This window comes from Artibeus jamaicensis, unplaced genomic scaffold (genome assembly GCF_021234435.1).
Source record: "Artibeus jamaicensis isolate MK-2021 breed Jamaican fruit bat unplaced genomic scaffold, CSHL_Jam_final contig_354, whole genome shotgun sequence".
NCBI lineage: Eukaryota > Metazoa > Chordata > Mammalia > Chiroptera > Phyllostomidae > Artibeus > Artibeus jamaicensis.
The window spans coordinates 9252856-9273266 of record NW_026521803.1 but is presented as its reverse complement, the minus strand read 5'-3'; the positions used below and the strand labels follow the sequence as shown (position 1 = coordinate 9273266).

At 51.9% G+C, this 20411-nt stretch overlaps 1 protein-coding gene across 2 annotated transcripts in view; it reads right to left on the bottom strand.

The window, feature by feature from the left end:
• Window positions 1-7531: 7531 nt before the first annotated feature.
• CABLES1 (Cdk5 and Abl enzyme substrate 1) overlaps window positions 7532-20411 on the bottom strand; it is a 101271-nt gene continuing 88391 nt past the window's right edge. For both annotated transcript variants that reach the window (XM_037134123.2, XM_037134122.2), the window contains 3 exons: window positions 13805-13911; window positions 12313-12520; window positions 7532-8917 (listed from right to left, as the gene is read on the bottom strand). In XM_037134123.2, the coding sequence (XP_036990018.2) occupies window positions 8777-8917; window positions 12313-12520; window positions 13805-13911 (456 nt within the window). In that variant the 3' untranslated portion in view covers window positions 7532-8776. The remainder of the gene's footprint in view (window positions 8918-12312; window positions 12521-13804; window positions 13912-20411) is intronic.

Below are 20411 nucleotides of genomic sequence, written 5' to 3'. Positions count from 1 at the left end.
TATTGCTTCATTGTGGTAAAGTAAATCTAACTTAAAATTGACCACCCTAGCCATTATAAAGTGCATACAGTTCGGGGGCAATAATTTGCAATGTTGTATAGCCATCACCACTGTCTATTTCTGGAATTTTTCATTCCAAATGGCAATTCAGTCTGCCTTAAACAGTAACTCCTACTCCTTCCTCCCTTCAGACCCTGGTAACCTCTCCTCCACTCTCTGTGTCTGTGACGGAACTGAGGGGGACAGCGGGGTTTGTCCCTTCCCTTCTTCGAGAACACTGTGCTGCTCTGGCCCTGTGGCATACTGGGGACAGCTCCTAGGGGCCAGTGGGTTGGGCAGCGGTGGCCCTTGAGGTGGGGAGGTCTCCTCAACAGCTTCAGAGACTGGATGCCCAAGAAAGTGGGGAAAGTGGGGAAAGTGGGTGGGGAAAGGAAAGTGTCAGGGATGGGGGACTGTCACTTGTCAGGTGCCTCCAAGAACTTTCAGGTTTCCTCTGGTCAGCCTGGTTGGGGGCACCAGGGAGTAAATTTCACCTTGTCCTAGGGTGTGGAATTTATTTTATTATGTGGCAAAGCTGAACTCCCCACCTCATGGTCTTTCCCAGCTCCCTTGCTCAGGCAGGTCCGTGGCTGCCTCTCTTGAGGTCACCAGAGCCTGGGCACGTGGTTCTGGGCTGGAGGTGAGGGACTGTGCTGAGGCCCAGTTCTCCTGTATTTAAAATGGAAATAAATGGGGAAAAGTTATATATGAGGGGGGACCCAAAGAAAACTGGAATTATCTTCTGGAGGGCTGGCCCCTTGTAGTACAGGCTTCCCCTGCTAGGCGAGTGTTCTAGGAACCCATCTGTACCAGTGTTCCAGCTGGTGTTGTTGTGAGAGGCTGATTCAGCCTCAGTGAATGTTTTTGAAAACTCTTTCAATGCGTTTGCCCCTTTCATGATGGGTGATTTACGAGTGCACCTGCCCACACTGGGTTGAATATTCAGCAGCTTTTGACCAAAAAAAGGCATGACCCCATGCCCCACCCTCCCTATTCACCAATCTCATCCCAAGCAATTTTTTTCTTTCCCCAGATGAAAAAAAGTCCTCAAAGGGAAATATTTTGCCCATGTGAAAGAAGGGAAACAAAAAACAGCAGAAGCACTAAAAATCATCAAAAATGATGAGTTCAAAAACTGTTTGGAGCAGTGGAAAAAAAGTGTCTCAATAGGACTATTGCATCAAATGGAGAGTAGTTTGAAGGTGACAGAAGTTTAAACATGTAAGAATAAATACATAATTTTTATCAATTCTGTGTTTTGGGGGTGCCCCTTGTATATTCACCACCTATGTATGTACATATGTATATGAATGTATACCATATGTGGACTGTATATGTATGTGTGGTGCTTCACACAGTGCCCAGCACACAACAGGCCGTGAACTGTTGGTGTCCTTACTGTCATCCAGGGTGGCTTTCCAGGGTGCTTGGCTTTCTGTGGCAAAAGACTTTGAGTGCGTGAGCAAATGGATTGTGGCAAGGAGGCAATGTGACTTCACACCTGTCGGCACCTACATATCTAATTGAGCATGGAGCGTGCGATTGCCCCAGAAGTCCCCTTCCTTCAGGCAGTCACAGAACAGGCGGTTACCTTCATAAGCACCCATCCCAGACGGCTGGTTCACTGTCCCAGTTTCCACCACTGTTCCGGACACTTTCCCTCTCCTCAAAACCCTTTCTCCGCTTGCGCCCTTCCCTCTCCCACGTAGACGGGCTGTGCCTTTACTTAAAAGGGAAACAGAAGCTGTCAGACTGAGGCTTCGCTTCCCACGCCTCCGTGTGAGCTGCTGCCCCTGCTCGGCTCTGCCCTTCCTTTCGCCGGGGAGGACCCCTCCTGCCTCCTCAGGAAGGCACCCCACCGTGGCCTCTCCTTCTGTTGTCTGACCCTTCCCTCTCCAGGGTGGCGGCGGCCTAGCAAACTCCAAGGACGCCGGAGTTTGCCTGTGGTGCTCAGCGTGCAGGGGAGGGGGGGCGTAGGTGGGATGTTTGGGGAGAGGTGTGGGGGGTGCAGGGTGGGGTGAGAAACCAGCCCCTCTTTCCCACCTGTGGAGGATGGCGATGGGTAAGGCAGAGTCGTACCAGCTTTCATGCAGGCCATGTCCCTTTCCCAAAGACTTACCTCAGGTTCTTCAGGGGCAGCCTGATTTAGTCATCTCACTAATGGGGGGCAGTTCAGGCGCCTTCGTCTGACATGAGAGACTGGTGTCAGGCCCTGCGCAGACACAGTGGTAGGGCCGAGTACCAGGGGCTCCCGCCGTCTAGGTCTTTTGTCAGAACCGCCTGCCCCAGACTGGGGTCCCAGGCAAGTGGGCCAGGCAGCCTGGCTCACCCCGTGCGGCACTGCCCGACACTGCCCGTGGGAAACCGCTGGGAGGGAGGACGCCGCAGGGGTGAAGCCAACAGGCACCTCTGCCTGGCCGGGCACCACGCTGGGGATTCTCGAAGGGCCGCCTGCAAGGACCGCTGTCCAGGTCAGTTTGGCCAGGGTGTGGAATTCTCCTTCCATGGCGGTGGCCAGGAGGAAGCCTGGACTCCACAGGAGCCTCGTAATCTCCCCACTGAGTCCCTGGAATCAGCACTCGGGAGTAATTAGGGTTAGGGCAGCGGCAGGCACCCACCAGCAGTGGGACAGGAGTGGAGCGGCCCTTCTAGGGAGCCGTAGGCATTCCCTGCGGCTGGGTGGCGTGCGAGTAAACAAGTGAAATACCGTGGAAAACAGGAGGAAACTATAGCCTGGAACCTAAGAATCTCCTGGGAGCAGGAAACGGAATTAGGACACTTGGCAACTTGCTGTGGAAAGATGCATTCTTATCATCTCTGTCCTGATATCCAAACTCCCCCACGTCTGGGGTTCCACTGCAGGGCAAGAACCGGTGGTCTCAGCCCTTCCCAGCCTCCCACCCCATGGTCTGCAGCCCAGGGCTGGTGTGGTCCATGCAGCTAGAACCAGGCTGGTGGGTGAGGCCATAAACTTCACATGCAAGTGATCCAGGAGCCAAGTGCAACTCCCGCTGGACTTATGGAGGTTCATTGACAAGAAACCCCCTGTCTTGGAAATGTAAAGACTGTGGCAATGGAAAGGCCAGCAATGGGACCCAGGTGTCCTGTGCCACCCGTTCCTGTGGGAAGCTCAGAGGGTAAGGTGCTGGTGTCAGGCCCCTTGTGACTTTGTCTTTCCCCAACAGTTTGTCCTGCTTGAAGGTGACTTTGGGAGGCAAAGAGGGACAGGAGCTAGAGAGGGCTCTGGAAATCAATGTGGAATGTGACTCCCAGGTGTCCATGGGCGTCTCCAAAATCCTTATCCTGCCCACTTCCGAGAGGCCTCCACTAGGTAGAGTTGGTTAGAGAGCTGGGTCCCTGCGCCCTCCACCCCCCACCTCAAACCCCCTTGCTCTGGCCTCTCCGGCACCCTCTCCCCTCCGCAGCAGTGGCCTGGGCAGTTGGGTCTTGCTGCCTCTCTGGACTGTAGCTCCTGACTGCCCCTGCTCATCCTGTTTCATTTCTCAGCATTTTCAAGGAATCCTCACACCCCTTTCACCCCTGGCCGTAGACCATGTGGCCTACGAGTCCTGTGAGGGGTCTGCCTAGCAGCCGGCTGCACTGTGGGACTGGTTAGGGGTGGAGGGTGGGGCTCATCTCACTGGGCTCACGGGGGGACCGGGCATTCCCTCTACCCTTGACCTCTACCTCTCCCTCCCCTGCACCGCCCGGCCCCTCTGCAGGTTCAGGGGCAGGCACGCCTTTCTCCAGCTGCCAAGCACAATGTGGTCCCTTCTGAGCAAAGCAATCGAAAAGTGTCCCTTCCTCTAGGCTTATGCCATAGCATGACTTGGTGAGTGAAGCTGAGGCTGGATTCCAGCCTGCCTCCCAGCACCCCCTTATCTGGGCGCCCCCAGCAGGCAGGGCCGGTAGGGCTGTGCCTCCACAGTGACCCTGGGTGGCCTAGACCAGGGAATTCAAATGCATTATTTTACCCTCCCCGTTTGGCCCTAGATGCCGTATCTGTGCTCCAGCGGCCTCTTCCGTCAAGCAGGGGGTGTTGTTCATATTTTCTTCCTAAATCAGTTGAGGTCATGGGAGGTAATAGTAATAATTGTTTCCATTTTTGAGCTCCTTCAGGTGTTTATTGAATCATCTCACGATCCTCCAGAGCCCCCCTGGTGGGAGGCAGGGAGGTCCCCTTCGAAGGCAAGTGCCATTCAGTGGCTGGCTGAGGCCACACTGTCACTCTGGAGCCCCCCTTTCCCTTTCCCGCACCCTCCCGTGGGCCCGGCCTCCGGGCTCCCTCAGGGCCGCTGCGGGGGTTTGTCCCTCCTGCCCTGGGCCCCTCCTGCCTCTTGACTGCATGCTCTTCCCAGGAAAATCTCTCACCCTCTGGCTTTCCTCGAAAACCGCTGCTGCCACTCTCCCCAATACATAAAGGGAAGGAGAGGGGAGAGTAATCTATTCCATTTGTGTCTTGTTTTTATTTTTGCAAATAAAAATGGAAGTTGGTTTCATGGGAGAAGGCAGCTGCCTCAGGAAAAATTAAATCTGACTTAGAATCTCATAAAACAGTATGTAGGTTTCACCAGGGATTTTCAGATACGCCTCAAGAGGCATCGCTTTCCTTTTTCTTAAGCCAGGGTTTAAAAAATAGTAATTTATAGTGAGTGGTTCTGGCAGGAAATGTCACCAGCCTCCCCACTGGATCCCCTGAGTTTTCTTTTTGGTCATTGTTCATGATCAGTTCCTGTTCAGGGGGGTCCCTCACAAAAGGACTCCCACTAACTGAGGTTCCGAGGGAATGAAGGGCCAGTTGGCAGGGAGGGGGCCTCCGTACCACCAGTGCCCTGAGGAGGGCTGCTTCTGGGTCAGGTTTACATAGAAAAGTCTTGTTGTTGTTGTTTTTAAGGGGCACATGAACTTCTTCACCTTTCCCATCAATTCTTGACCATTTTGTGAGATGGTATACAAGCTAGTACCATCCTCAACAGGCTTGGTTCACACAATTCTTGGTTTGAACCAAGAGTTTGCAGACTTCCCAGAATATCCATTTAGAATTGGCCCTTTATGGGGGTGGGGCTCTCAAAGGGGGCGGGGCTCTTGATGGGGGCGGGGCCCTCATGGGGAGCACTCTCGCATTCAGCATTGGGTTCCTTTGGCACTAAGAGGGACTTCTATCATTTTCATCACCTACCATTTTCTTCTTTTATAGCTTTTAACCTCAATCCTGCCTTGCAGCTGCACTGCTGGAAGCCTCCTCTTTAGGCTGGTTTAACAATATGTGACTCCAGATTCATCGGGTGGGTTTCCTCCCTTCTCTGGCCCTCAGGGCTCTCCTAATGGGCGTTGCTGTCCTCCTCCTAATGACCTGGCCAGCGCTGTCCTTAACTAAGTGGCCGCACTGACCTTGGGATGTGAACTCTGGCCGCCTCTGGGAGAGGTGAGCCCCTGGATGTTCCCCCCACAAACGCTTCTCTGAAGGGCTTCTGCCATAGCTGGACATAACACAGATAACAGGTAACAAGACTTCCTAGCTCAAATGTGCAGCTGTCCAGCCTCCACCTCTCCTGCATTTGCAGACTGCAGGGTGGGGGATGGGAGGCCTGAGGCTCCGGGTTCTGAGGAATTACAGAGACAGCCAGGGCACGGAGGGAGAGGCCTGGCCTGGAGCACTGAACAGGAAATGCCTGAGAGAGAGGGGGAATTCGGCAGCGGGGGCAGTAAACAGTTTTACTGGCTATGGGGGAAAGGAAGGGGACAGGATAGAGCACCGGGAGAGGAAAGGACCCCCAAAGTCCTGTTCCCACATCAGCAAGGCACGGTCTGTGGTATGAAGTGATTTGTGTAGGGTAAAGGATCACCCCAAAATGGGCCTGCTGGGTGAGGATGACAGACTATGGTAGCGTGATTCTGGATCAAAACCAAAACACACCCCCCTTTCCTCCAGTGGGGAAAAGGAACGGCATTGGGGTGGGTTTCCTGCTTTAACGTAGATGTGACCATGGGGAAAGAAAGGGAAGTAGTGGCTTACACTCAGAGTCACTGGGCTGGCCCAAGCTCAGGCCCCAAGGACAGCTTCCCTTGGGGAGGGGACCAGACCCTTCCTAAGCAGGGGCACATAGTGGGGCCCACTGCTTCGGGACAGAGCAGCCACTGCCCTGTTCCCTCCCAAGGGGGGCGCCACCAGCCTGTGCTTGGGTTGTTCCCGAGTCTTACCTGACTTAACAGTTGAGGTTGATGAAGAGAGAGGAGCCCTGGGACCCCCGGGACAGTCTGGGGAAACAAGTCAGGCAGAGGATTAGTCTGTCCCCAGGGGCGTGTGCTGGGCGGGGGGGCCCCCACAGACATCTGTGCCTGGGGGTGGCTGGAGTGACTTCAGGGCAGGCCTGACGGGGAGTGAAGCTTGCCAGGAGCTGAGCCTGCCCTTAGAGTGGGGGGCTGGGGGGCAGGTTGCAAGGGCAGAGCCTCAGGGTCTTCTACAAGAGGGCTGAGGGGCCCCCTTCTCTACACTCCCTGCCACAGCCCAAGGCTGGGGAGTGTCCGAGGTGCACACTTCACTGAGGGGCTCTGGCAGGGAACGCCCCCTCTGCCCCACCCGTCTCAGCCTTCTCTGCCCTCAGAAAGCTCACGTTATGGACAAACAAAAGGAAACCTCTTGACAAAAATCTTTCATCTGCAGCAACTCCGCCAACTTAAATTAAAACCAGTAAAACTCCTCACTTGACAAATCCCCAGGCCAAAATAGAGTGTAAAATTTAAGATAAATCTTCTTAACACAATGGATTAACAACTTAAGTCTAACAAGTACAAGACAAAACCAAACAAACTGCCCCACACTGAAGAATGTTAGCTTGACTTTAAGACACAGGAAGGACACAGGGTGTCCTCATGTCTGCATGAGGGTCCCGTGTCATCCATCGGCTGCCCCGAGACCTGCAGGAGACTCACGGCAGACAAATGCAGGGAATCCTGTGGGCAATTTCTAGATTTCAGTGGCCCTGCTTCTCAGCAGGGTTCTGCCCACCAGGCCCTCAGCTGGGAGCTGCACTGACAGAGGCTTCAGGTGATGGAGAGGCTTTGAGTGCTTTGCGCTTTCTCCCCAAATCTGCCTCATACACAGTAGATGCCCCTTAAATATTAGTTGATTTAGCCAAAGAGATCACATTCATCAAAATCACTGTTTTAAACTGAATCTGACTAAGGAAATTCGTTAGCAAAATATTTAGGACTAAACTCAGCTTAATCGATGGCTCTGGAGGAGGCGAGGATGGTGTTTGCTGTCTCCCTGGCAGCTCCTTGAATCTGTCCCCTGTGACTCAGACTGTCTCCAGCTCCACCCACTAAAGCTGCACATGCTCAGCTCCTCATCGCCCTTCCTCTGGGCCGATGGCGAAGCTTCAAGTCTGTGTGTGAAATCTGAAGTGGGCATGGTGGCAGACGAACCGGTAATGCAGGGCTAGGGGTGACAAGTGAGACGTGTGTCTAAACACACACACACACATATATGTAGAAACAAAAAGATACTTTAATTCTCTTATTACATGGTCACAGGCTTCCTTCAGTCCGGTGAACCCCAGTGGGCACTTCTCTCTTACGGCTACAGAGTGATGGCGTGGTGACGCACAAGTGGTCCCAGCAAGTCAGTACAAGTCACAACTAAAATTCTGCAATAATAACAACCTGCATACGTAGTGATGAGTCACTGTCTCAACTCAGCTCAAGATGCGGTTGGTCCTAGCTGTCAAAAGCCTCAAAATACTAACCACGTGTCTTACCTTAGTCTCAATTTTTATAAAACACTTTTTAATATATATATGTATATATATATATAGCACAACAAATGTGCTCAGTATGCACTCTAACATAGAGCACAGGAATGCACACACAGCACAGAGTGCGACCCCGGCGGTCTCCACAGTGGGAAAGTGCGAAGGTTAAGTATACACACAAGGTATGGGGGCAGGAAGGTACAGTGCCACACTCCACACCTTCCTACGAGACCCATATGACACCGAGAACTTTTGTCCCGTGGGTAGTAGAAGTAACAGAAACAATATCATATTCTAAGGACAGGGGATGTCAGATAATCCGGTACAGAGAGAGTGATCATTATCCACGGATTATCTAGAAATGATTGCCGAAGGTCAGCCTGGCTCCCGACCCCAGGTAGAGGTCAGGTCTGAGAGGGTGCGCTGGCTCTGGGGTCAAGGGCCGACGTGGCACCTCAGACGCACACACTGCCACACTCACTCAGGCACATGTCCCCGGGGGAAGTGCACTTCAACAGCTGATACAAAAATGGATTGGCACGCTCTTTTGACACAGTGAGGGTATCTTTTAAAAGCTTCCCCCCAACTTCGCAAATTGTCTTCCTCTTTCTGCTCTGGAATGTCACACTCTGAGTCGGAGCTCATCTGGAGAGAAGGTGGCAGACCACGCCTGCAAGGTTTGTGTGTGCTCGGGAGGAAGGCTGGGGTGGAGACAGCTAGGAACTCTTGCCAGTGGAGAGCCCGAGGGCCTCTGTGTCTTCGGCAAGGGTCTCCCTCCCCTGGCGGAGCAGCGAACAGCTCACGGCTCACCTCTGCTAGCCAGACTGAAGACTCCCTGAAAAGTTTCTGGTGCCGATTCCTACACAAAAACAGTGTGAGGAAAAGACTTCGGTATGTTGAGTTCTATTTTTGCATTTCTTGTCGTGAATGCAGCGCCACTGAGCTCAGAGGAAGCGGTCTCCAGCCCTCCTCGGGGGCCTGTGCTAGGAACTCTGGACCAGCCGTCTGTAATGGGGCATGACTTCGTGCTCTGGCAAATGAAGGGCAAATTCCAAGGCCACTAACACTGGGAATTCAAAGGCAATCAGTTCTCTTCTATTCAGCCGAAACTTCTCTTCCAGTTTCTGTAACACAGTGAAAGAAAATGAATAGTATTTTAGCTTTAAAATCAACATCCTAGGCTTTCTCCATACGCAGTGTCTCTACCCAACAGCCAGTGAGTGTTTACGGACAAACCAATTGTGGGCAGCACTGGGGAGGCACCAGCTCTGCTTCCGGCCCTCGGCCCTGGTGGACAAGGAATCGAACCTTTCCGAGGACCCACCGTCTGCAGGGGTCTCACACACATCCCATGACTTCACGGAATTTTTCCACAATCTTTCAAGGCTGATGTTACATTTATCTCCACGTAGAGATGAGAAAACAGGCTCATGAGGTTACGTGATCTGTCCACGATGGCGCAAGCAGTGAAGGAGGACGCTGAGATTCACACTTAGCGGGGCTCTGACTCTGTCGTTACAACCAGGCTATTCAAGCTTGTGACCAAAACCACAGCAAATCACCTCCAAGAGCAGTGACCTCAGGGAAAGTGCGGAATTGCGTGAACATATGCTACACAGCTTGGTCTTGTGTTTGGTACATGAGGACACTGCCTGGTGAGGTCACTTCACTTTTGGAGTGTCACACAGCTTGAGCGTATCTGGGTGGGCTGAGTGCCCAGTGTTCATCTCCGTGCCCGGGGGCTGGGGGGCTCCTCTCCTGCACTGCTCCCGGTCACCCCACTGTAGGGGCGGCTGGAGTAGGAAGGGAGGAGAGTGATCGGGGTGAGAGTGGGCAGGGAAGGCCTCAGTTTTGCTATGTTACGTTCTGCTTTGGCTTAAACTCAGCAGTTGGTTTAATAACAAAAGAACAATCTCACTAACAGCGTACTGGTCACTGCATCCAGATTATCACTGGGATGGAATCTTGTGTTAACTCCTACAGCAAGTAGCCTGTCAAACCATTATCATTATATGAGGTCTGTCCAGAAAGTATCCAGCCACGTAACATGGAAAACAGAGCCATTTATTGAAGGAGATACAAGATACAAGAAACACTGTACATAGGACAGTGACACCTCAAAGTAGGCACCTAGAGACCTCACACAGTTCCAACTGCCATCAGCTGCCTCGTCATATTTTCCTGAATCTCATCAATGGTCTGAAATCTCTTCCCTTTCAAAGGTGATTTTATTTTGGGAAAAGCCAGAAGTCAAAGGCAAGTGGGCTGTGAAGGGCTGAGTCCCCTGGGTAATTTGACGTTCCACAAAAAAAACTCTGTACAAGACGTGACACATGAGCAGGTATGTTGCCAGTCACCAGTGGCCAACAGCTGTGGCCTTGAGTCACTGATGCAGATTCGTTGCTCTACTCGCTCAGTCATTTTGAATGTGACAGCCACACAGTACACATGCTTACTCAATGATGTCTACCACCCCCACTGACTAGTACAGTGAAGTCACTGTTCATGCATGTGCATTCCTGTCCACTCTTCTTGGCTGCCAGGTTACATCAATGTTATGCAAACCATTCTTGTTATATAAACAATGGCTGGACTTTTTCTGGGCAAACCTCATATTCTGCATTAATACTGTCAGCCTTTGCTGGGTTGTATAATACTTGACTGAGATTAAATGTCCCTAATAAACTTACAATTTTTGTGAATATTTGCTACTTCTAAAGATTCATCAGCTCAAAAAATATCTATGTAAAACTATTTGACTATCGGCTTAGAGTTGGTATCCAAAGGTCATCTCCATGTCCCTAAAAGTATTTACTATACAAGCTAGATGATCTGCACCATTTCTTAAAATCAGTAAGCCCTGTCCTGAAGAATCTCTTTCCTCCATTGATGGATGAATGGATAAACAAAATGTGGTATATACATTCTGCAAAATATTATTCAGCCTTAAAAAGGAAGGAAATTCTGACAATACCGCAACATGGATGGACATTCAAGACATCATGCTAAGCGAAAGAAACCAGACACAAAAAGGCCAATGCTGTAGGATTCCACTGATGGGAGGCAGGTAGGTAGAAGTCAAAGTCACAGAGACAGAAAGTGGAGTGGTTGCCAAGGGAGCCAGCGCTTCAGGGACACAGTGTCAGTTTTGCGAGACTGAAGAGTCCTGGAGGTGGACGGTGGTGACGGCTGCACAACAGTGTGGGTATACTTACTACCGCTGCACTGTACACTTAAAAACAATTAAAATGGCAAATTAAAAAGGCAAAAAGAATGCTCTTTCTTATGTAGGGAGTACCTACATCAGCTCCCTTTCTGTTTTTTTCTCCTTTGCTACTGAAGACAACTGCACAGCTCGACACACAGGGCATTGTGGTAACTGCACGTTTTATTTTCTGCATTCTGACCCTTGGACACCGGGGAGTGACCCTGGCAGGGTGAGCCAGTTACTGGAGGAAGTGAACAACTCCCCTGTGAGCACACTTTTGAGATGCAAATGAACCAACCAAGAGCCCACACCCCAGCCACCTACTCACTGTACAGGTCCTCACTCTATATCCACCCACTGGGATTGCCCAGGGCCCAGACAACTAAACAGCCCCTGTGCCCCAGGGTGTCCTGAAGTTATTCAGCTAGCCAGTCCTAAGCCTGCTTATGCCGCCTTGCGGATGGCCTCCTGCAGAAACCACAATAAGGCTCCTGCCCACACTTCTCCCTCTGACCCCTGACCCACACTGGTGCTTCCCTGTATGACCCCATGGCCTGATGTGGCCCCTTGCTAGGGACTGAATGCTTGCGTCCCCCACAAATGCGCATGCTGACATCCTAACTTCCAGTGTGATGATATTAGGAAGTGGGGCCTTCAGGAGGTGACTACGTTTAGAGGGGCTTATGAGCATGAAGTCCTCATGATGTGACTACTATTCTTACAAGAAGAAACCAAAGTGTGCCCCTGCCTTTCTGCCCATGAGGACACAGGGAGGAGGTGGCCATCTGCAAGCCAGTGTCCTCACCAGACACTAAAGTATCAATAGCCGGCACCTTGATCTTGGACTTCCAGCCTCTAGAACTGTGAGCAATAAATGTCTGTTGTTTAAGCTGCCCAGTGGATGGTATTTTGATGTGGCAGTTGTGAGACACTTATCATCTTGGGAACTGGAACCAACTATCTCTTCAGTGGCAACTGTGTCCTAATCTGCTGGCTTCCCAGGGTTCAAATTTTCTATGAATACACAGTATTTTGAAACAGGCATTCATAGATTTGCCTACGGAGATCAGTGTTTCCTTACTTTGATGGGGCTGCCCTTGAAAAGAAAGGGGGAAACCCACAACCTCAAGCCAAGAGAAGTCAACCAAGGTCACAGGAAGCCAAGGTCTGCTGAGCCAAAGTGTCTGCTGGACACTCTGCGGGTCACAGTACCCATAGGACACCTTGCCACTATAGCGGTTTTCGTGGCTGCGAGAGTAACATGGGACTGGAGTGTGGGCAACCCCAGCCGTCAGGACACGGGCCACTTACATCAATTAGATGTTTGACTTCATGCTTTTTGAGGTCGCTTCCGATTTTGGCTGCTAACAGCACACATGCTCCAGCACACAGCTTCCGGTTCTGTTTGTTTAGCTTTCCCTTGAGGGCGAGCTTCTCAAAGTAGACAAAGGCCATGGCCACCGTGGGCTCCTCCAGGCCACAGTCCTCCTGAGCAAGCTTCCGAATCTCTCGCTTCAGACTAGAGAAAGACAGGAAGGAGGGGACTCTTATTAGAACTTGGAGTTTCAGCGAACCCGAAGAAAAAGCCTACTTCATCTAGCAAGCATTTCCGTTCTCATTCCCAGAAGGGTGGTGTGGAATGGGACCGAATCCCTGCGAGGGAGACAGTTACATAACGTGTGAGGAACAGACTCAGGTTGCTGGGGCATCAGACTCTTCTTGCTGGTGATGTTGTATAGACCCTGCTGACACGGGACTTGGGGAATGACACTGAACCTTAGCAAGTGTCTGAGGGTCTCTCTGGAAACCTGCAGAGCTGTCTAAAACGAAAGAGGGCAGCTGTAAAAGGAACTGCAGTCATTCCAGAGAGACAAACACAGAAATAAGTCAGGTACGGGGTGTCAGCTCTGCTGAACATCAGTTATGTGGGGTTATGAACATCAGTTATGAACATCAGTAGTACATCAGTTATGTACTACTCCTTACATCAGGAGTAGTAAGGAGAAGGGTTAAGCTAAGAGCACAGCAACCAGGGAGCTGAGGAAAGCTGCCCAGTGAGTAGACAAAGTGTGAATATTTCACTTTTCTTATGGCTTTGACTTCTGAAACCAAACATGCCAGAATCAAATCAGTACTATGATACATGTGCTCATAAATGTTGGCACGCATTCCAACATCATGTTGCTGTATAGTCTAGCCCCTATTCACACACACCCGGTGCTGGCCTGCTGTGCAAACACCACAAGCCAGGCTCTCTCCGGCCCAGCCAGGCCCTTCCTCGGAGCCATTCGTCTAGCAGACATGAGTCACCGCAGTGTGGACCCGCTGCGCTGTAGGGGAGACATGGGCCTGATTGTGCTTTGGCTGGTTTGCCGATGCTCAAAGATAGGACTCGGCTATCACTTCTGGGCAAGTGGGTAAAGAGTTATCTCGAGCCCTGTGATACCAACTCTTCTCTCTTGTTTTGTCTACATTTGCAAAAGTGGGGAACCCACCGCTTGCTATTCTCTCCAAGTTTCCCATAACATAAATCTTACTGAACTGGTGGGCTGCAGATAGTACGGGATGGTTCTTTCACTGAAGGCACCTCCCGCAGATCCCTGTCAGCTCAGGTCCAGAGATCTGCTTCTGCCCCGCTGCCCCTGGCTTTCACATAGAGGCACCAAACGGCCAGCATCTTGTGAGCCTCATTTTGCTGAATGTGCCCATATTTCACTTGAGCCATCATACAAAGCGTGAGTTTAATGTGTACTGGGAGAGGGGAGTGAAGGGCAAGTTCAAGTGGATGTCGATCCCCACATACCTCCTTATTTTGCTGAGTGTTAACTTAATGTGAGGAAACTTCTCCTTGAAGGTCTCGTTCATGTCCTTCTTCAGGTCTGAGGGCTTCACGTAGTCAATTACTGTGGTCTGTAACAGATCAGGCAACAAGGTCACTCCTTACAATAAGGATCCCGGGCAATAATTATGGGCAATTTATGGCCAGCGGGTGCCTTCCAATACCACCAGGCAGTGGGGAGCCCAGGGGAGCCCCACAACAAGGGTTCCGCTGAATCCTGCAGCCCGAACAAGGCCATGGCCTCTGGGGGTAGAGGGAAAGCAAATCCCTGCTCTTAGCAGGACCCGGTGAGATTCAGAGACACTGGCCTCTTGACCTTCACGAGTCAGTGCCCCTGTGGTTCAGCCAGTCCTGCACACTGCAGTCTGACTCACACGGACCTGGGTGCAGTCCGCACTTGACCAGCACTGGTCGTCGGCTGCAGGGGACCTATTTAGTGACCCCAAACTCAGGTCCCACATCCGCAAAATGAACACAGTCCCGGTGCCTCCTGCGTGTAGCCACTGCAAGGACCCTGTGAGAAGCTAAGTGCTCCGTGGAGTGCTGGCACGCGGCAAGTACTCAACGAATGGTCACTTTCTTTTAATTGTGGGAAAATACACATAACACAAAACTTACCATTTTAACCACTTTTAAGTGTACAGTTCAGTGTTGTTAAGCGCACACTCACTGTGTTCCCATCACCACCATCCGTCCCCAGAACTGTCATCGTCTTGCACAAATGAAACTCTGCACCAATTAAACAACTCCCATTCCCTCCCCTCAGATCCCCCTGCACCCACCAATCTACTTTCTGCCCCCATAATTTTGACTATTCTGGGTACCTCAAACAAATGAAATCATACAGTATTTGCCCCTTAGTGGACTGGCTTATTTCACTCAGCATAACATCCTCAAGGTTCATCCATCCATATTACAGCATATGTCAGAATTCCCTTTGAGACTGAACGATATTTCATGGTATGTATATAATGTTAGCTGCTATTAATAGTCCTTTAATCCTGAGTTTCCTCTTTGTCCCCTGTCCCTGATTCTATCCATCCTCAGTGACTGGCTTCTGGGAGCCTTTTCTGAGCACTCGGGTCTTCCCTGCTCCTCTCTGCCCCACCTGGTTAACTCTGAATTAGACATAGTTCCTGGCTGGGGAGCGCACCCTTCAAGGGCTGAGGCTAAAGCGATGCCTCATCTGGCTGGCTGTAAGCAATGACCTTCATTAGGCAATGATAAAGCAAGGAGAAACTGCAGATTCTGAGAGAAGGGCCGTTCCCATGGCAGCCAACACTACTGGCCTCTTCTCAGGCAAAGCCTGGCCTGCTCTAGAAGGCGCATCAAAGGTTTCCTCCAGAAGTCAGGGGCTTTCCGCACACGCCCACATTCAGCAGACCCTTGGTTGGACACGGTTTAGAAGAGGCCCATGGAATGCCTCTGGCATCTGTTAACGACCAAGAACAGGCGAAGGGTCTGCTTGTTCAAATTCCAGAGCTCAATAGCACCTTCTTTGCTTTTCCGGTGAATGAAGGCAGACAGCAGCTCAAAGTTGTCCCGAGCCTCCCCGAATTCTGGGTGGAGGCAGACGTGGTGAGTGGGATGCCTCGACTCCTTCCTTGGAGCTGGTCTCCTTCAGGCACAGCCAGGAAGGCGCTCTCTGAGCTGGCCCCGGCTGTTTGGTGCTGGCAAGGAGCAGAGAGGGGGCAATACCCCTGTGCAGCACCAGCGTGTAGACACATACATGTGCATACATGTGAGTGCTGCTCTGCTGGGGGTGGGGGGAGGGGCACATGGGATTTCACGAGCCCCTCGCTGCCAAGGTCCAGCAGAGTGGATGCCTCTGCTGTCCTCCAAGGTGGGCCTGTCGCTCTTCCCACTTTTCAAAACAGCTCTAGTTCATCTCAAGCAAATATCCTCCCCTGGTTGAACAGGATGTAAGATTTTTCATGCAGAAAACAGGCAGCAGGATGGGGGAACCACATCTCACATGTTTACTTTGAGTCGGCCCATCACTGAGTCAGTCAGTTCCTAGGTACTCAGCACCTCTTTTCCTTTCTCCTACCCCTGCCCACATCCAGACACCCTGGACTCCGAGAGACGGCCTCCTCCTGTTCCCCCCTGTGCTGAGGGAGCTCATGAGGTTCACAATGATGTGAGAAGGCCAAAGCAAAGGGTCACAGGTCTTTGTTGGGGCCTGAAGCCATGGGAGCCCCAAGCAAGGATGTCTGGGGCAAAGAGGGGCGTGTCCTCCCTGAGGACGCCACAGCTGCTCTGCTTTTTTCTGTCTTACATTTAGGCACATGCAACTCTTCTCTTGAAAGAAGGCTCTTTTTTGCAAATGCCACCTCACCTTACAGATAAGGAGAGAGAGGGTCAGAGAGCTGAAGAGGCCTGCTGGGGAACTCTGCGGGCGGGGGTGAGGCCAGTGCTGGGACTCAGGTCTCCCAGATCACACACCCACTGCTTTCCTCTTCTTCATCAGATTAAGTGAGCAGGAGAGCAGGGTCAGGGTGGTGGTCGGAGGCTCCCTCTCCTGCACATTGGTCACCTCTGAGAAAACAGCTTAACTTCCCCGAGCCTCACCTTTGTCTCCACACAACGTAAGAACACCTGACAGGGCTGTTTCATAGGTTTATCTCGAGGATCAAACAGAACAGCATGTACCTAAACGACACTGGAAAATTTTATCGGGAGCATCAGAGAGGAAGACAGCAGCAAGCTGGGCTCCGCTCCAGTCCCACTGACTCGGTGTCTGAGCTGGGGCCCTGCTCCCTGCGCCGTGAAGTTGCCCAGGTGATGTTTTATGTGAATCAGACCCTCCTCGTCTGGCCAACAGCCAGCCACTTCTGCAGGATCATCTTCCTTAAACCCTGGGGATCAGGGTGCCCTCCAGTGACCCCCCTTCATTACACATGGGTTGGGTATCCGGCCCCCTTCCAGGATGCTCTCTGTACCTCTTGACTCCTTTGCAGCCAGGGTTCCAAATACAACTTCAATTCTTCCCATCCAGTGTAGCACCATGAGAAGGCAGAACTGAAGCAGAGGCTGCGCTTCTGCTGTTTGGTGGCTATGAGGAGAAGCGGCAGGAGTCCTGGTGTCCCGGGTGTCCATCTTGCAGGTGTAAACCACGGCAGTGGCAGCTTCTGAGGTGGTACCACTGCCTCCCCTGGAGCTGGGGGCTAATGTAGCCCCCCTGCTGGCTTGGCTCTGTAGCATGGCACTGGAATCCTTCCTGGCTATTTCTTCAGCCTTCCCAGTGATTCTTTGATCTACTTAGTACTCATATGTAATAAACCCCTTCTTAAATTAGCTCTAGGGGATGCTGAACTGTGACTGACACGCACGGTACTTTCACTGATGGCACTTACCACTATCATAATTGTACCCCACTGGGTAGACATGGGTATAGACAGAGCTTCTAATTCTAAAGGCATCCCTGTCATCAGTTCACTGTGGTATGATGCCTTGCCCTGGGGCCCTCACATGCTACCTCCTGACCAGTTCTTACTTTTGACTGACCTCGTGAGCACCAACAATGAAGCTCAGTCTGCAGACCTGGAGATGGGGCAAGGAGGGCTCAGGCCCAGCCCAGGCCTTGCTGGAGACTCTCATTTCTACAAGAAGCCTCATCCTGACTCTTTAGGGTATTACGAACCTGGGGCCACTTTTTCTGACAGAGGGATGACTGGGCATGTATATTTATTTCCACATTGGACCCAAGAGAGGGTGGTGGAGACAGTTAGTGGCCGATGCTCCATGGCAGCTTCAAGGATGGCCAGGCCCTCGAGTTCATCTCCTAAATGACAGAATTCTTGCAAACCCCGGCTTAGCTGCCCAGAGGTACAAAAGTGGCATTCTGTGACCCCGTCTGTGTGGACTTGCCAGCCACAGGGCCACATCCTTGCGGCTGCTCCCAGCACTGAGTAGAAGGCCTGCTGGCAGCCTGATCTTCCTCTTTCTTTATTTGGCTGTCACCTGGCCGCTCTGCATCTTTCCTAAACTGGCTACAATACAATTTGGGGTGGGAGTTTCTGCAAACCTTCACCTTGCTGCCAAGGTTCCCCATTTCCTGACCTGCAAGTGGCCTGTGGCCCTGGGCTCCTCAGGCTTCAGGGGGATGAAGCAAGGGAAGGGGCCCCATCAGGAAACCTGCTTCCAGCTGGGCCCAACATTCCCAGGGGGGCTGCCTTGGGAAATCCAAGGGCATCTGGAAAAAGAGACTGTGAATGCTGACTGCTTGCTGGAGGCTTGCTGCTGCTTATACCTGAGGCACATGTGCCAAAATACTGTCTATCCTGTTTGCTTATGTCTATTTTGGGAGTGAGGTAGATCGGCTACTGGGGCAATAAAAGGCTGGAGGTAAATTGTGGATGGCAGTCTGAGTGCCTCAGGCTGGTAAGAATGTGGAAGTGGTTGTATCAGTTTCCTGCGGCTGCTGTAACAAAGTACCACGGACTGCGTGGTTTTCACAACAAAAACTGATTGTCTCGCAGTGCCGGAGGCTAGATGTCTGAGATCAAGGTGTCGGCAGAGCCGCGCTCTCTCTGGAGTCTAAAGATTGCAGAAGGCTTCCTTGCTTGTTCCTAGCCTCTGGTGGTCCCAGGCAGCCCTTGGCTTGCAGATGCAGCACTGCAGTCTCTGCCTCTGCCTCGTCTGGGCTTTCCCTGTGTGTCTGTGTTCACAGCCATCTTTCTCCTTGGGTGTTCTTATAAGGACGCCGGCCATATTGAATTGGGACCCCTCAACTTTAGTATGACTTCATCTCAACTAATTCATATATGCAGACATCCTGTTTTCAAATAAGGTCACATTCTGAGGTATTGGGGGTTAGGACCTCAACCTATCTTTGTTGGGGGACACAATTTGACCCCCAGCAGTGGTGCCAGCTTGTAACGGTGCTACTATGCAGCCATCTTGTACTCAGACCAGCTGGCTTTGCCCCAGGGAGCAGGTTTTGGCCTTGGCCTTGGTCTGAGGGCACACTGTTCGCATTTCTTTTTTTCTGACTGCTTTGCTTGCCGAGACAGCTCTTCCTTCAGCCTGGTTTTTGTCTCTACCTCTTTGAGAGGAACATCCCAGACTCTGGAGCCTGGCCCCTGGTTGAAACCCTGGCTCTACCATAAAGCAGCTGGACAGCCTAGTGTATACTGCTCAAGTTCTCTGTGCCTGCGTTTCTCCATCTGGCTTCTCCATCATCCAATTTATGTTGATGACTGGAGGGCGCCAGATCTGCAGGGCTGCTCCAGGTCCTACTCACAGGCAGCAGCACGGATGCACAGTCAGGGCAGCTGAGGGTGCAGCCCCCAGGCCCTGGCTCAGGCAGGGTCTCAAATACATTCTGCACCTGGAGCTCGCTGCTGCGCACCAGCCCCATCTGGATCAGACTCTGGGTGTTGGAAGAATCACCCTGAGCCCTGGGCCACGCACGCTTCGGGCAGACTCCAGAGGGGGTGACAGTTTTTGCTATGCTCAGTTGCAGGTCCCTCTGAGAAATACTTTCTGGAACAGAGCAGCCACGACACCTCTGAGCGGTCCTCTCTGCCTTGAGGGTGCTAGCATATCCTGTTGAAAGCTGGATGTCCCCACCATCCTGAGAGAGTGTCATGGGACTATCCCAGGCCCCCGGCCACTCCTTCATCCTGGCTTGAGACAGAATGAATTAAAAGTGAGGCCACTGCTTTTTTCTAGACACCGCTCAGTCTAATTGGACAGATTATGCAGACTTGCAATGCCCAGAATTTGCCAGTGCACTCATGTCACGGTGAACCAAAGTGCTAATGAACAGGCTCTAGGTCCTTCCTGGTTTGGGACAGACTGAATGACGTTGTTTTCAATGCCACCTAATTCCAGGCTGTGAGATTTGTCAGGTACAAGGCCTGCTGCAGCCCTGGCCGTGTCTGGAACCTGGGCCAGGCTGTGTGGCGGGCGGGCAGCTCCAACCCTGCTTGTGTTTCCACAAAGGGAGCCATTCTGTGCTTGTGGTGAGAGATCACTTAAAGGAGTTTCTTGCAGCTGCTGTCTGCAAGAAAGCTGTGTGTGCACAGCTGTGTAAAGGGGAAGAGGGAACGGCTGGCTGAGAGGGGACAATCAAAATGCAGCGTGTCCAGAGAGACGCACAGAGAAGGGAGCCCTGCTGCAGGCAGAGTTAGGAAAAGAAGGGCCGGTGTGGGCAAGCACACCACGAATCCCTTCTGAGATAACAGGAAAAGATGGTAAGACCGCAACAGTCTACCACATCTATTGTGGAGACACTGAGACATCCTTTGCTTTAAAAACAAATAAAGGTTTGACTCATCCAGAGAGTAGGGAGAGGGCCTCCACAGAACTGAACTCAGGTCCCATCCTGGTCCATGGCAACAGTCTTGATGCTGAAAAGTGAAGGCCTCTTGGGCTGGGGCGGGGCTGCAGTGGGAGGGGTTGGGGCCAGTGAGGAGAGAACTGAGGCTGCAGGTGTGGGGCGTGGTGGGCGGTTCACAGACCCTAGTAACAGTGGAGAACAATGAGGGGCTCAGAGCTGACGGGCTGCTGCTCTGATCTGAATAGAAACAACATAAAAGGTACTTCTGCCTTGGGGCCTGCTTAG